Here is an 18,342-nt window from a genome sequence, read left to right on the forward strand (position 1 = left end):
TCACATCTGTCAGCACCTGCTTTCTTTGGGATTGGAATTATTATATTCTTCTTGAAGTCTGAGGGTATTTCGCCTGTCTCATACATCTTGCTCACCAGCTGGTAGAGTTTTGTCATTACTGGCTCTCCCAAGGCCGTCAGTAGTTCTAATGGAATGTTGTCTACTCCGGGGGCCTTCTTTCGACTCAGGTCTTTCAGTGCTCTGTCAAACTCTTCACGCAGTATCGTATCTCCCATTTCGTCTTCATCTACATCCTCTTCTATTTCCATAATATTGTCCTCAAGTACATCGCTCTTGTATAAACCTTCTATATACTCCTTCCACCTTTCTGCCTTCCCTTCTTTGCTTAGAACTGGGCTGCCATCTGAGCTCTTGATATTCATACACGTGGTTCTCTTCTCTCCAAAGGTCTCTTTAATTTTCCTGTAGGCAATATCTATCTTACCCCTAGTGAGATAAGCTTCTACATCCTTACATTTGTCCTCTAGCCATCCCTGTTTAGCCATTTTGCACTTCCTGTCGATCTCATTTTTGAGACGTTTGTATTCCTTTTTGCCTGCTTCATTTACTGCATTTTTATATTTTCTCCTTTCATCAATTAAATTCAATATTTCTTCTGTTACCCAAGGATTTCTAGCAGCCCTCGTCTTTGTACCTACTTTATCCTCTGCTGCCTTCACTACTACATCCCTCAGAGCTACCCATTCTTCTTCTACTGTATTTCTTTCCCCTATTCCTGTCAATTGTTCCCTTATGCTCTCTCTGAAACTCTGTACAACCTCTGGTTCTTTCAGTTTATCCAGGTCCCATCTCCTTAATTTCCCACATTTTTGCAGTTTCTTCAGTTTTAATCTACAGGTCATAACCAATAGATTGTGGTCAGAGTCCACATCTGCCCCTGGAAATGTCTTACAACTTAAAACCTGGTTCCTAAATCTCTGTCTTACCATTATATAATCTATCTGATACCTTTAGAACAAGAGTTGATAAACTGCATACCATCATTAAAAGTTTTGAATCAACACAGAGGCAATTACAAAGATATACTGGCTTTCATGGCCATTGTCACTGAAGGTGTTCAGATAACTTAGAAAACCAGAAGATATTGAATAATACCCCAGAAGAGGCCTTGCAAGTCAGTCATGTAGAAGAAATTGATGTCTAACTTGGCGTGAGCTAACGTCATAGAAAATTTTATCTTCAATGCCGGAAGCACAACAGGAATTCACAAGAAAAGAATCAGATTTCTTTCAGTGATTTGGAGCACATGCTAATGCTTTTAAGACCATTGCTGTTGAAGTAGGCAGTCAGAATATGATCATTCAGTGGCTTAAAGGAGTTGACACGGGAAATCAGTCAACAGTTGCTTGACTAAGAGAGCTTCAGAGTGAATAGTGGTAGTTGTGAAGAGGCGAAATTAAAGCAAATATAAAACTGAGTAATCCAATAAATTATGTTCTTACCGGGTGATCAAAAAGTCAGTATAAATTTGAAAACTTAATAAACCACAGAATAATGTAGATAGAGAGGTAAAAATTGACCCACATGCTTGGAATGACATGGGGTTTTATTAGAAGGTCACAGAATGTCCGACAGATGGCGCAGGACAGCAAAATGTCAGTGGCTGCGCACGACAATCATGTATAAAAGGAGCTGTAATGAGAGAGGGAATTAGATGTGCCAGCAGTTGCAGCATGTTGATGTTTCCTGAATAGGCGCTTTTAGTGAAGCTGTATTATAAGAATGGGGAATGTGCTAGTTCAGTGTTACGATCCTATTGCCATAGGAAGGGGATTTGAAAAGGTAAAGGTTCGTTGACAAATGCAGCTGTGGGGAGAATGATTTCGAAGTTTGAAGCCACGGGTTGTTTAGATGATAGACCGAGCACAAGGCGTAATGCTGCTGAGACAGTTCAGGAAGAAATGGAGACTGTAGCGGGTTTGTCTATGCACAGGGAAGTCAGTGTTTGTGCAGTTGCATGTCGCACCGGCATGCCATACACTACTGTTTGGTTGGCGCTTAGGTGTATCCTCTGATGCTATCCATACAAAATCCATCGGCATCATGAACTGTTACCTGGCAATTTAGTGAAGCGGAGGGAATTTGTGGTCTGGCCTTTCAAAAGATGGCGGAAGTGACAATTGGTTGAGTAACGTGTTGTGGACCAACAAAGCTCATTTCATGCTCCGAGGGTCTGTCAACCCTCACAACTGCAGAATTTGGGCTACTGAAAATCCTAGAACTGTCTTGTAAACTCCATTGCACGATGAGAAAGTCACGGTATGGGTTGGATTTACCACATATACCATTATCAGGCCTTTTTTCTTCGAGGTAATGCGTGATTCTGGTTTTGTAACTGCTACCGTGACGGGTGAGAGGTACACCGATATCTTACAGAATCGCATCATCCCCAGCCTGGCTGATAAACACCTGCTGGAATGTACGATGTTTATGCAGGATGGCACTCCAACCCATATTGCTAGACGCGTGAAAGATCTCTTGCGCAGGCGGCCGAATTTAACGATGAAGGAATTTCCAAGCTCGTCCATCGCTATGATAAGTGCCTTAATTTAAATGGCAACTATGTAGAAAAGTAGTATTTAAGTGTGGCTTTCACCTGTATATAACTAAAAAAATTCCAATATTTTATTTATTTTTAATTCCAAAACGTAACATACTTTGTGGATAGCCCTCGTACTAAACACCTTTTTCCAAAGCTGTTTCACAGAGGAAGACCGCACTGCAGTTCCTTTTCTAAATCCTCGCACGAACAAAGAAATGGCTGACACCGAAATAAGTGTCCCAGGAATAGAAAAGCAATTGAAACCACTCAACAGAGGAAAGTCCACTGGACCTGACAGGATACCAGTTCGATTCTACACAGAGTACGCGAAAGAACTTGCCTTCTTCGAACAGCCAGGCACCGCAAGTCTCTAGAGGAATGGAAGGTTTCAAATGATTGGAAAAGAGCATTTCAAATGATTGGAAAAGAGCACAACAGGTAGTTCCAGTTCTCAAGAAGGGTTGTCGAGCAGATGCACAAAACTATAGGCCTCTATCTCTGACATCGATCTGTTGTAGAATTTTAGAACATGTTTCTTGCTCGCGTATCATGTCATTTCTGAAAACCCAGAATCTACTCTGTAGGAATCAACATGGATTCCGGAAACAGCAATTGTGAGAGACCCAACTCGCTTTATTTGTTCATGAGACCCAGAAAATATTAGATACAGGCTCTGCAGGCTTTGTCAAGTGGCAGGCTCTGCAAGAGAGACACTCTGCATCGCGGTGTAGCTTGCTGTCCAGATTTCGAGGGGGTGCGTTTCTGGATGAGGTATCGAATATATTGATTCCCCCCTACTTATACCTCCCGAGGAGATCACGAATGTAAAATCAGATAGAATCGAAGTGCACACAGAAACTTTCCGGCCGTCGTTCTTCCCGTGAACCATACACAACTGGAACAGGAAAGGGAGGTATTGACAGTGGCATGTAAAGTGCCCTTCGCCACACACCATTGGGTGGCTTGCTGAGTATAAATGTAGATGTAGATGTAGAAGCACACAATTTGATTAGAAGCTGATTGTGAGGAAACAGTGTCAAAAGTCTTGTAGAAATCTAGAAATATGGAATCATTTTGAGATTCTGTGTCAGTAACACTCATTATTACGTCAGACAAAAGAGCTTCTTGTGTTTCACAGGAACGATATTTTCTGAATGTGTGCTGGCTATGTGTCAACAGATCATTTTATTTGAGTGAATGCAATATATGTTCCAGACTCCTATTTCAAATCAACATTAGTAATATGGGTGGTAATTCAGCACATTACTCCTATTTCTTTTTTTGAGTATTTGTTCAGCCTGTGCAACTCTCCATTCTTTATGTATGCGTCTTTTGTGAAGTGAGTGGCTGTGTTCAGTAGCTAAGTTTGGAACCATTATATTAGCTAAGTTTGGTACCATTATATCAGAAAATTCTGAAAGAAACGTAATTGATATAAAATCTGGATTGGAAGACTAGTCTTTATTATGTGGTTTAAGTGGCTTCATTATCCAAATATATGTACTTCTAACTTACTCATGTTGGCAGAGTTCTTGATTTGAATTCCAGAATACTTACTTTGTTGTCTTTGGTGAAGGACTTTCGTAAGGCTGTATTTAGTATATCTGCTTTAGCAGTGCTGTCATCAATAGTATTTCCATTTCTGTTGCACAGAGAAGGCATTGATTGTGTCTTGCTACTAGCATACTTTACATACAACCAAAATCTCTTTGTATTTTCTGCCAGATTTGAAGAGGAAGTTTCGTTGTGGAAACTATTATAAGCATCTCACATTGAAGTCCGTGCTAAACTTCACACTTCTGTAAAAGATCTCGTATCTTGGGGATTTTGCTTCTATTTGAATCTGGCTTGCTTTTTACATTGTTTCTGCAACAGTGTTCTGACCTGTTTTTTGTACTATGAGGAATCAGTTCCTTCTCTTACTGGTTTATTTGGTATAAATCTCTCAATTGCTATCAATATTATTTCTTTGAAGTTAAACACTATCTGTGTTTACTCTCCCACTCTACCTCATGCACACATAAAATACTTTTCTTAACAAAACAACTTGCTGGATCCAGTGTATTGTTTTCCTCCAAACACTACAAAACACAACATATCAACATATCTGCGGGTAGAGCTAGCTCTACATTAACCCAAAGTGACTTTCCAGTGCCACCTGCCACACATTCATGCAAATAGAGCCTTGGTGGAATAGTACACTATTTAACTGGTGTGTCCAATATTCTAGAGCCCCTCACGACAGTTCTATGCTGGCAGCAGTTTTCCCTAGCTGAAATATAATTCCACTATGTTCTACTGTGCGTTGCAAAAAGTCTTAACACCAAAAACGTTCTGTAGCCCTCTCACACATGTGGTACTACCTTTACACACTGCTAAAATCAGACAGTCTCTATATGAAAATTGACATGCGCTGAAGTCAACAGTCCAACATCATTATCTCTGACCCCATTGTAACCTATAGTGTGACAGTTTCCACTGCCATTGTCCCACTAAGTCTCTGCTGACAACTGAAATATGCATCCCTGTGCCCGAAAAAAACTTACTCTCTTTACGTCTTACATCTTTTAATGCCTGCTCCACATCTGCTAATGTATTTGTTGCATCCATTTTTAACAGGGAACACTGTTAGGTGGACTTCGTGTTGCCTCTTGCATTTAACAGTTGCTTACCAACATCTCGTCCACCCCTATGTACATTGGCCAAATTCTCCTCCGATACTTTTCCTCTACATTCCTGGTGCTGGCAACATTGCCATGGAAATGCCCTTTCTTTCTGTACCTGTAATACTTAATGTTTACAAAAGATACTCCATTGCTAACTTAATAGCAGACTACAGATCCTTTGGTGCACCTTATGCATCCTCCTTGATATGCCCAATGTTAATCCCCTTGGAAAATCACCAAGCACCTTTTGCTCAACTTTTTGCAACAAAACTGCATTTGCTGCGTCACTCTGCCCTAACTTGTATTTGGTTTCATTACATTTCCTTATCTGATCTGCAAAATTTTCTACAGTTTCCCCATACCTCTTCTCAGTAGAAATCAACTGTTCCTGAAAATATCTTGTACTGTTCTGTTTCTTATACCTTTGCAAAAATCCTTTCCCTAACTGTCCAAAGCTTGCTGCATCCTTTAACTGTTCCATACACCTCATAGTATGTTTTTGTTTCCCCCACTAGCCACAATTTTGGTACACACAACTGACTATCCATCCAACCACTCATCTCTGCCGATGTTTTAAGGTCCTCTAAGAATGATCGTACATCCTCTGATGATTGCCCAGGACAGAGGACAAAGAGTTCTGTGGCAGCTGGATCCACCTCATGCTGCAGTACCTGAAGCACTGCTAACTGTCCATCTCCCAACTGCCCATTTAGATGCGTATTATTTGCCATCAGCCGCATTCTAACAATATCTGTACTGCTTCTGGCTCCAAGACACTTTTTGTGTCTGACTCTGCCACTGTGACACTCTTACTGTGTATTACCCACAGTAATACAACAAAACAAGATTAATTACAATTCCAAAAGATCACTGCAAATTAGTCTTACTTTCATATCATGTGCCACCTAGATTATCTCACTGCCTTGCAATATGACCTTATTGCTGACCTGTGTGATGGGTTAAAGGCACTGACTCTATGCATCATGACCAAGTAAGTTACAGTGCATGCATCTTACAGGCACCAAATATTGTTCACTACCATTACCTTTAAACTCCACTAAGTCAGCCAGCTCCTTCAGCCTAAATGAAGTAACCTTAAAGTTACAATGACAATTAAACCGCACTTCCTTGTCTATTACACTCTCAACAACGTAACCAAATAGTTCATCAGTCTCCACACCAAGCTGACACAGTAGGTCTTGGTCCATATGCTCTGCTATGTGAAGACAATTCTTCAAATTCTTACACCAAACTATAGTGCCCCTCTGGTCCAAGGTGGGGTGGCTATGAGTCAGGATGGTGTGGTGTGATGGTAAGGGCAAGGTTGGATTCCAGCTGGCTCCAGAGAAAGGCAGCTCCAAATGTATCAGGTCATTTTATTGACACTCACTTGATACACTGGGTTTGTGATCGGCTGGGCTGATTGCTTGCACACCCTTTGTTGCCGACGTGGTACTACACCATGGTGGAGTCCTTGGTACATAAGTTGGCTGTGTGAACCCCATGCCTGCAGTGTGTGAATGGTATTCTTTGACATCATGGTGGAGGGTGACCACTGCACTGAGACCCTGTCCGGCGTTGGCAGATGGTGGCTGATGTGCATACGAAGTGACTCGCTGCCCCTTCAGCAGGAATCGACTGTGCTGCTGGAGGTGACCTGGTGTGGCCAGCTCCGCCATGGCACTAGGCTATGCTGCTGTAGATGAGGTGAGTGACCAATCATGCCGTGGCACTAAGTCCAGGGAGGGTTTGGCTGTGAGACTTACAATAAATCTATTAAAAGATGACCACTATTTATAATCAGCTGTGGGATCCTTATGTATATGTTTCCCTACGAGTCACATATCTTAAAACACCACTGCCACTGTCAGTGTGAAAGTCTGCTTTATGCCTTGCTGCACTACTAGTCGGTGCAATACCACTGAGTACAGCAAGCTAACCTGCCTCACAACATTGCACTGGCCTTGTTGAATTATTGCAGTAACAACATCCACACTTGCCCACCATCAGTGATGCTGCAGTACACTGCTCAGGATCACACTAATATGGCCATATATGGTCATTGCACAATTTACCAATTGTTCCTAATCTACCCTTATTCTGAATTTGAGCTGCACCCTTTGAGGTTAATGCCTGTTTCGTACTTTTTGAGACTTTCTAATCTAAAAAGCTGCCCAGTCTGCTGCACACTGTTCCCGCTTCCTATGTGGCCACATCCTGTGTGCAATGGACCTTTGACCTATTAAGAGGAACCTGATAGCCTACCACCATATTGTGCAAGTCAAGGGATCTGAAGCTTACACAGTTGCAGAGCTATCTGAGCCTCTCGTTCCAAAACTCCACTCGACTGTGTACCATAGGTCAGCAATCAGTCCTGTTGATGATGCTACAGATGGTGAGCTCTGCCTTCATCTCACAAACTAGACACAGTCTTTAGTGCTTAAAATAACTGCCAAGAACATGAATCTCTTGAAATCCAAAGTGCCACACATCACTGGCACTGACATGAGGCACCACCTGCAGTTGGCTGCACCCTGTGCTCTTTATGGTATCTGGGAGGACCTGTTCCAGATCTGGGATGACTACCTCCAGTATGCAGAATGCATCTAGGACTTCTTCCCCTTCTTGCCAGCCATATGACCCTAAGGGATATGTTATACATTTAACATTATACCTCCAAACATCAGAATTCCATGATCTGTAAATGCCCTTGTCTTATAGGCCGAGAGATTTCCTGTGAAACCGGGTAGCGACTGGATTTGTTTCAGCATCTTTATCAGTCACAGATAGTGCCTGAAAGCTGTTTGTCAGGCAAACCAGGCAGACCTTTTGATCAGTGTTCTGGGAAGTCTTTTGCTGCCTGACACACTTCAAAATGACTCACCAATCGACCGGGAGTGAGGGTCAACCTCGGTGCAGGCAATAACTGGGCCCCCTTTGGTCACACATTTTGCCCCGTGCAGTGATACCCATTGGCAACAGCCTCAGTCTGTGCGATTGAAGTTAGCACCACCTAGAGTTATGAGAGAGAGGTCACAAAAGCAGCTTCAACAAAATGCAGCAATTACAGTCCCTAATGGTACTAAAGACAGCAGAACTCATAAACTAAATGATGTTTATTAATTAAACTGCTGCTGCTGGCTGCTCCTCCTGTGACTGTAGCTGGATGTAGACTGACTAATCACTTACTGTTCACAACAGTCACAAATTCAAAGTGAATTATGTAACAGTAGCAGTAAATCGCAATGTGATACTACACTACAGACTCAGGTCAATTAAATTATGCAGGAAATAAATATGGGGACTTTAAACGAAAACAGTCACTATTCAGTTAGGTAAACACGCAGACAATACTCACTTTTTGACAGAAGGTTGTAAGAAAAGCAAAAATGTGAACCAAACAGTGTGTGCTAATACCAATGACAGTGGAGGTTGCTGCTGCTGCTGCTGCTGCTTGCCACTTGTATTACATGGATGGCTGGACCAGAGCTGCATCAAATATCTTTTAGAGGTGCATGTGCTTTGGTTTAAAATGTTCTGGCAAAGAAACTGTTGTACTTACCTTTCTTCAATCAGATACATTAAATCATTTTCAGGTGTGTCTTTGAGGAAAATATGAGCTGTAGAGAAACATGTCTGATCATACTGGAAATATTAATGGATTTCAAACTTAAATTCCGTGCTGATGTCTCAGTGAACACATGGCAGAGGCTAATACATGTTAAATCCTCAATTTGGTATAAGGTAAACTGAGAGAACAACATTCTAGGGAGAATTATGTTGAAAGATTAGAACAACCTCTAATTACCCATGTTGAAGCAGCATCTCGTGGAGTATCTTTCCATGTTCCAGGTACTGTCTGTTACGCAAGATGGTTGGCGAAAGCTACTTATTGTTTGGGAATGGTTACATACTATGATAAACTTAAATGTGACCACAAGAAGATAAATAAGTTTGTGATATTTATATTTTACATGAATCAGGATTTGAAGGCACAATTCTGTACCCCATTTGTAAAGCCATATCATTGTGTTTGAATGATATTATTTCAAAACCTTATAAATACCAGCTTGTCAATCATCATATCTTGTGTGTGGCCTTAAAAAAATGGAAAAAAAATAATTTATAGTACCTTTCACCTTTTTCAGTATGCTGCTATGGCCATCTTCATTTGTAATTTCTCTTTTGAAAAAAAAGTAAGAAAGAAAATGCTGATTACAGTGATTCATGAGGTAGAATTATCAGATGAAAACATTAGAGAGATACAAGTATGAATCAGTAAGTTTATATGAATCAACAAGCTTGTAATAAAGTGAGAGTCTTTCTTTCCAGGTTTGATTTTAGTGACAAGTTTCATAAAACAGATCCGCCTTAGTAACAAGAAAATTAAATTTTGACCAATTTAAATCATTAATCTGAAATTTTTTGATGACTCACTGAGTGAGCTGTCAAGCTCTTGATTTATAGAAATCAGCAACAGAAGCAGTATGTGATTCAGGTTGCGTTTGTAAGTTTTCAGAGCATGAAAAAGAGATATTAACAAAGAAAATTTTGTCAAGAGATTTTCTAATCATATTTGTTTCACAAAATTGAACACAGTAGCATTATTTAGTCTATTATTGAAAGTAATACAACAGTATTAATTATTATGGTGTTACTAATAAATCTCCTGGTTAATCAGCTACTTCTCAACAATACTACTTGGTATAAAATATAAACAAGATTTTTATGTGATTTCTTGTTTTCTGCCCCAAGGTTTAGGCCAAGGGTTAAACACTTACCCTTTTTTCCACTGAGCCTAAATTACATAAAACTCAGCTTTTTGTGCAATAAAACCAAACTGTAGGGTAGCACACACAAGAAAAAAAAGAAATTCAATCTTGAATATGAACCACTCTGTTGTACAGATACTATTGTGTAAAACTCAAATCGTCTTGATATAGACGAGAAACTCTGTCGGTAGAAACAATCACATTGAACGTATTAAGCATTTGTATGTGCTGTGTTCATATATCCCAGACTGTTGGAGAAACATGGCAGTGTGTATTTAACAATTAGCAGCATATTTCACACAAAGCAGTTATGATAATGACCCTAAATACCATGTTGACCATCGCTTTCTAAAGTATGGTGTGCTTGTATGAAGGCAAGAAGAGGGGAGTTATGCAGTAACAAGAGACAGTGTACCACTTCACTCAGCATTGCCATTCTGTTCCCTGGCTTTTGTGTGGATTTATTTAGTGGTGAATTATATGTTAGTGCACATTTAATGACAGCTATTTGGGTATCAGGGTATTCACTAAGTTGGTGACAGAAAGGAAATGCACCGATTGTTACAGAAAGTGAAACTTACAGTATTATACGTATATCAGTCTTGCTAGAGTTGCTTAAGTCACTCAGTAGTAATGAGGTCCACATGCAGAGCTTGGTCCACCATTGTTAGTAGCTAGGAGAGCGCCAGCAAAGCATTTCATGTTTGACTGAAAGGGGGGTGGGGTTGTATAAGATTGTAGTCTGGGACATGTAAAGACATTGGTGAGATTGTGGAATTTTTTTTCTTTTTCTTTTTTGAATTTCAGAGAAATAATTGGTGGCTCCATCTTTCAATCTACCCCAGATTCACTTTCAGTTCCCCTTTTTTCATCCCTCTGTTCTTCATTGTAGCTTTTCTTTTGCTTCAGACGTTTTTAGTTGTCATCATTTTCTTTGTGTCCTTTTCATCATCCTATTTATTTAGATTAGAAGGCACCCAAGTGCTCATTTGAAAATAATACAGGGTATTTCAAAATGAATGTACGGGTTCTAAGGCTTTGTAGCATTTACTATGTTCAACTTAAAGTTATAAATAATACATCAAATGAAAGAGCTGCTGAAACAGTTTTTCCTAGAAGTGTTCACTTAGGCGAACTGTCATCACCGAAGACGACACTATTCAGATTATCTTCATCCTCGTGCAGCAGCGTTTCATTTGGAAAGTGGACATACAAACTGTATGCTGTAAACTTTTTACAGCTAGTAACAATGACAGACAATAAGGACATAGTTGTAAGCATCTCCTTAAAGGTCTCCACAGAGACATCACTGGAAATGATGAATCATGACTGGCCATCCAAACTGATTTCTTGGTGCTAGGTGTGGAAGGCTCTCAGTTGTTCAGCTTGTTCTTCAGTCACTCTTGGTCGTTCCAGTCTCTTCCCTTTGCGTACAGGTATACAAACAAAACTGTTTGAGTTGCTCTTTCATTTGATGTATTATTTATATTTGCAAGGTGAATGTACGAGGCTCGCTCCAAAAGAAATGCACACTATTTTTGTAAAAATACTGTTTTCATTCTGTATGTGTGAAAGTTTTACAGTGTGTAGATACATCCTTCCTGCTTGTTTTCAAACTTAGTTCAACCTGTTCCTGTGAGTGGTGCTGCCGTGGCATGTCTTCAAGATGGCTGCTACACTTCACGTTCATCAGAAGCAATGTGCTGTCATATAATTCCTGTGCTGTGAAAACGACAGTGGGAAACATCCACAAGAGGTTGAAAAAGGTGTACGGAGATGCCGCTGTCGATCGCAGTACAGTTAGTTGATGAGCAAGCAGGTTACGTGATGAAAGCGGGCACGGCAATATTGAGGATTGTCGTCGCAGGCCTCGTACTTCACACACTCCAGACAATGTGCAGAGAATTAACGAATTGGTGACTGCTGACAGACGCATCACAGTGAACAAATTGTCACTTTACATGGAACAAGGTTTGAAGATGATGACTCACTTGTGGACGCTGCCAAACAGTGGCTCCAACAGGTTGGTCCAGAATTTTACCGTGCGGGTATACAGGCGCTGGTTCCAAGATGTCGTAAGGCAGTTGAGAGGGATGGAAATTATGTGGAGAAATGAAAATATTGTTCCTAAAGGATGTATTTACACACTGGAAAACTTCTAAACATATAGAATAAAAGATGGATTTAAAAAAAAAATAGTTGTGTGCATTTCTTTTTGAGTGACCCTCGTAATAAATGCTACAAAGTCTTAAAACCTGTATATTAATTTTGAAACACCCTGTATGTATTTATTTTCTAAAAGTACAGTGAGCAGTTGTGTTAGAAAACATATTCTCTTTGGACATGCATATAAATAAATAGGTGCTTTAAAACCTTAGAAAGAACTCCTAGTGATGAGCATTATTCTGTTGTTTACCAAGTGTTGCTGGAAATCAGTGACATTATCAAAACATGGTTATTAATTCTTACTGAAATCTTTTGTCAAGTAAATCAGTTTAAACATAGGCTTCCATTTTCTAATTTCTCTTTTAGATACTGGAATACTGTGTCGAGATGTTGAATGATACAGCAAGAGTGCAGTACTTACTGTCTGCAATAGATCAGTCTGAAGATCCTCAGGTGCTACAAGCTCTTTGTCAAGTGTGCCACAACCTGCTGATATCAAACAAATTTGCTATTCATAAGTATAAGTAAGTAGAGCTTTTTCTTTCTTTCTTATTATATATGTTGAATATTTATGCACAACAAACTAGGTTTAGTTATAAAGAACAAGTAGAAATTTGTCTCTGGATGCTTCCATCCCCCCCCCCCCTTTCTTTTCCCTCCCTCTTACATCTTCAGATCTCTATTTCAGTAAGGTTAGCCAAAATGTTGCCTCTGGCTCTTGCTCTTTGTTGCACCTTGTTTCTTATGGAATACAGTTTCCATTGGATTTTTCTCTTAGGCAGCCTCTCATCTGCCATCTACCTACAGATGCCCTAACCAACATATTCTCTGTGATTTCATAAATTTAACTATAAATCTCCCTTTCATAATTTCCTGTAATTTATGATTAAGCTTTATTCCCACACCTCTGCCACTTTTAATGGTCCACAAGCTTTTCATGAATTTTATGAAATAGGATTATAGGATTAACAAGATACTCTGAATACTGTTTAAAGTCAGGATGTCAGATGTTTGAAAAAGTCAGGGTTTTTTATTATTGTGAGTGTTACTGTAATTTTATGAACATTCACATGATTTTGAGAACTATGAAAACATTGATAGTGTTTGCCCATGGTGCACTTGTTATAAATCATACATAAAGTGTAGTACAGAAGTCCACATCATATGCAGGTTGTAAAAATGACCTTCAAGGAGCTTTAAAGTGGTAAACATTCATTGTTACAGTATCTAACTGCATCAAAAGGTGAATCGTGTACAAAATATAAAGCGTACTCCCTAGAGAGTAATAAGTACAAAAGAAATTGGTACTTTTCAGCTCAGAGATCCAATACATTTACGAAGAGTGAACTAGTGAAGAGGAAAAACAGTGCTCAATATCACTACGAAAGGTGTGTTTTTGACATCAGAGCTTCAGAATATATAAAGTAGTTGTATTATGAAAATGTTTTATTTCTAAATCTAATTGTTTCAGGGGCAGAAAATGTGAAAACTGTGTTAATCCTAATTTGAATGAGTTCATTTTGCCCCAAAGGGTGCCATAATAAGTTTGAGAAGATAATCAGTTTTTACTTTGTATGAAGAATGTCTATTTTTGCTTCATCGGTATATCTGGGCACAGCATATTGATGACCTCACATGGATACTACAGTGAACTCTCAATAATTTGAAATTCAAGGGATCAGAAAAAGCTCACATTAACAAGTGTTCAAAATAATATGAATTATTCAAATAATTTAGAGGAATTGATGGGAAAAGAGTCAAGTAAATGATATACCTGTTACCCACATTGTACATTCATATTTATTTTAATAATGACCAAAATAATACATACATATAGACATATGGTACAATATGAAAAGCATATCAATGAAAATGTTACACATCATTTAAAAAAAATAGTCATTGATTTTATTTTGAGAGAGTGGCTTCCATATAGCACTGTCCAGTGAATTTTCAGGGGTGGTGAGAGCGAAGGAGAAATCATCACTAGCTTCCATCTGAGGGCATAGCAGCATTGAGTATGGTCAGATGACTGCCTCATTAAGTGTGACTGGAGTTGGCAGTTATTCTTTGTTATCTTCCACTTCCTCATCCTGACAGGCCAACAGTTCAGCATCAGTTAGAACACCATGGACACCAGTGTCATTGTCCACATGAATGAAATCATCAAAGGTTAATTCACCACAGCTGGATAGAAGTTCCCTCTCTGGATTTGTTAATTCTTGTGAGTCTGATGACTATTTTACATTTGGAACCTGCACTTTCTGAAGCAGTTATAAAGTGTGTTAGGATCATCATTTTTTCCAGGCCGTATCATAGTCAAAACTATTATGTTTGCCTTCTCACCTTTTTCAGTACTATCCAGCACAAGTAAAACAATTTTTCTCGGACAGAGAATTTTTAAAATTGTGTAGTCTACCTTGGTCCAGTGGTTGAAATCTTGATGTTGGTTGGCTGGAGGGGGGAGAAATCAGTTTTACATGATCTAATGGTGGTGGGTCATTATGTTCAGTGCAGTTGTCCAAAAATAGTAAAATTTTGTGTTTCTGTTGTTTCATATGACAACTTACATCAGCCATTCACTAAACAATTCTGTCATCATCCACGACTTTTTTTAGCGCTAAGTTGTGGGAAATGATTTTATTCCCTTGAAATGGCGTGGTTTCACAGGTTTCCTTATTGTGAGTGGTTTCAACTTTTGAGATCCATGTATGTTACAGGCCAGAAGGACAGTTATTCTGCCCTTGTGCAGATTCCTTCTATGACACTTTTCATCTTTGATGAATATTGGGTGCAATAGGGAAGACATTTGTATACTTAAAAAAGGGCAGTTTTGCCTATGTTGAATATGTTGCGTAAGTCTTAGCCATTCAAAAGTTGTTTTAGTTCATCAAACTGTTCAATACAGAGAGAATTTTCCATGCTGGCTCTCTCTCCAAAGAATTTTTGTTCACATGATGGAATGACTTCAAATGGGAGTCACCCCTCAGTTGCCACAAATCCTTCAATCCCGAGGGACTCAGCAAAGGACTTTGTTTTTCCTTCAACATGAAACCACTTAAGGGAATGTTTTGTCCTCTAAACTGACTTATTAACTTGAGCAAGCACTCTTCAAAGCAGGGCAATTTACCCTAATGTGATATTTTTTTCCAGTGGCTGAGACACTTCCATTGACACGATCTTCATTTTTTAAAACCAGCGACAATGTAGAGGGTAAAATAGTGAACTGTTTTGGAACATTTTTTTTCAAAATTCCACTGTTAAAAGTTTCAGTAACAAGCTTTACTCATTAATTTAAAGACACTTGCACCTGTTAACGCTTGTGGTGTTCCACAGTGTCAAGAAACACAGACCGACTGCAACACAATATGAAAGCAGACTGTAGACTGAGTAAGATATAGATCGGAGAAGCAAATAACAGGTGGTCTGCACCTGTACTGGGAATCACAGAAGTGGGGGACTTTAAACTACAATGTTTTGGCAAGGCATACCATTGCAACTTCAAATTACTGAGTGAAACTGGTCCTTGATATCCTAGATACCTGCACTGGGAATATTATCTTGCTGACCACAGGAGTCCTCATCATCACATGGGCAGCTCTCTCTCTCTCTCTCTCTCTCTCTCTCTCTCTCTCTCTCTCTCTCTCTCACACACACACACACACACACACACACACACACACACACACACTCACACACTCACTCTGCTGTGACCTGAAGTTGTACCTGATGGCTTCCCACATCATCATGCGTCTCCAAAACATTGGAAGAACAGTACCTCCCCCATGTCATGCCGTTCTTTCTGACAGTGGTCACCCATTGCTGAACCACGATTCATTGCTGAAGACAATGTGATGCCATTCATCAGCTGTTCGTGCTTTCTGGTCATGCCACCACTCCAAACACAGCCATCTGTGTTGCGTTGCATGGGACAGTGATATCTTAGACCAGCTGCTGCTTGTCTCCCACCAGTGGAGCAAGATGATGCTGAATGTTGCAGGGTGTCCATTACTTGCTTTTGGATGGTGGGCAAAGAAATTAAGGGAGTATTATATGTTTGGTGCACAATATGGTGATCCTTCTTTGTGGTGTTAATTAATCAAAACCCTCAGCTGCCACCAGGTGTTGTTGTTAACCCCAATGGGGACAGCTGAAAATGTGTGCCCCCAACCGGGACTCGAACCTGGGATCCCCTGCTTACATGGCAGACACTCTATCCATCTGAGCCACCGAGGGCACATAGGATAGCTTGACTGCGGGGACTTATCCCTTGCACGCCTTCCGTGAGACCCACTTTCCCAACTGTCCACAACCTACATTCGTAATGTTCCTAAAGGATATTTGCCCATTCACTAATTCCTCGCGCCAACTAAGTTGACGATTCCTGTAAGAGTTCAGGCAAAGTGTGTGCATTCGTACAGGAGGAGGTCAGTGGCTGGGTAGCCTTTAACTGTATGAAGATAGTAACTGTTCTGAAAGAAGATTCCAATGATGACCATGCAGCTTCAGTAGAAAAAAAAAATGATAATTAATCGAAACCCTCAGCTGCCAACAGGTGTTGTTTATATACCTCAATGGGGACAGCTGAAAATGTGTGTGTTCTTTCAGAACAGTTACTATCTTCATATAGTTAAGGCTACCCGGCCATTGACTTTATTCTGTGTGAATGCATACACTTTGCCCGAACTCTTACGGAAATCATCACCTTAGTTTGCGCAAGTAATAAGTGAGTGGGCAAATATCCTTTAGGAACGTTACGAATGTAGGTTGTGGATAGTTGGGAATGTGGGTCTCACGGGAGATGTGCAAGGGGTAAGTCCATGCAGTCACTCTTATCTTCTGTGCCCTAGGTGGCTCAGATGGATAGAGCATCTGCCATGTAAGCAGGAGATCCAGGGTTCGAGTCCTGGTCAGGGCACACATTTTCGTCTGTCCCCATTGAGGTATATCAACAACACCTGTTGGCAGCTGAGGGTTTTGATTAATTATCTGTTCTTTCGGAACAATTACTATCTTCATATCCTTCTTTGTGGTGGTCAGACAAGGCTGACTAGAACCTCTGTGACAAGTATGCCTCCACTTATGTTCTCATGCAGTTCAACATTAATTAGGCTCTGTGATATCCGTATGACCCATAATTCTTTATATTGCACAATTTGACCAGTCAGTCAAGTAAAGGCACACAGTGAGGTCAGTTTCAAACTGTCAGATGGTGATACCACGTACTAGTGTAGGTCAGCGTTGTATTTTTGTCCTTCACAGTGATCATTCAACATCTGATGACGTTGACTCCCCTTATATACTCTACCAGACCTGATAACAACTCAGGGGGTCGTTCTACCTGCTGTTGAGAATCACAGCTGTAATCAGTGATATACCTGCCGGTGGTGTATACAAGTACACTGTCGGCCGACTATGCCTTCTGGGTGCTTCACTGCTTTTGTCAGACAATTTAAATAGAAAGAGATTCTGGTGCAGGTGTTGTTGCTTCCAAAAAGGTTGCATTGTGAGCGTGTGTGTTGCCACAGGTATGTAGCATATCCAAAATTTGTCTTATTCGTAATGTGTGTGTAATATGCTGCATTCATCTCTAATGAATATCAATCCATATTATTCAAGTTTGTGGATCCCTTTTGGATGGAGCAGAATCTTGTATAGAGTCATATCTGTCAAATCAAATCCTTTGATGCAGAGGTGTTTGCAAGTTTTAATGATTGCATAAAATGTTGCATCATGTCAATTACATAAAAAATAATTACATATTGAAACCATTTTAGCAATGAGAATATGTGTAAAAATATAGATGACTATGACAACTGGAGAAATCCTACTTAAAACATTTTGTTTGGTTGTAAATCCTAGGACAAATGTCATATCTGTCTTGAGTGTGTTTTCATTTTAACAAATTGTAGCATGCCTTATTGAAAATGTCTTTTTTCTGTTGGTCCTTTCGTCATACACTCAGCCATTCATAATGACAATGGTAAATGTACGGCTTTCATTAGTCTCCTAGCATTCACATTTTTATTGTGATTTAGGAATTTGTGTTGGGGATGAATAAAATTGAACAAGCAAAATCAGAACTGTGGCATATACTTGGCAATACTGAACATTAAATTGGGGTGAGGGGGAAGCAGCATAAATAAAGTAATAAAATGTTGATCTTGTGCTCTTG

The 18,342-nt window shown here is 39.8% G+C and overlaps 1 protein-coding gene across 1 annotated transcript in view; it reads left to right on the forward strand.

Annotated features, from left to right (window-relative positions):
• Positions 1-18,342, forward strand: part of LOC126359502 (ubiquitin-protein ligase E3C) — a 199,414-nt gene that overhangs the window by 89,096 nt on the left and 91,976 nt on the right. Inside the window, exon 8 of the mRNA XM_050007636.1 lies at positions 12,534-12,691. Coding sequence (XP_049863593.1) covers positions 12,534-12,691 — 158 coding nt within the window. The remainder of the gene's footprint in view (positions 1-12,533; positions 12,692-18,342) is intronic.

This window comes from Schistocerca gregaria, chromosome 1 (genome assembly GCF_023897955.1).
Source record: "Schistocerca gregaria isolate iqSchGreg1 chromosome 1, iqSchGreg1.2, whole genome shotgun sequence".
Classification (NCBI taxonomy): Eukaryota; Metazoa; Arthropoda; class Insecta; order Orthoptera; family Acrididae; genus Schistocerca; species Schistocerca gregaria.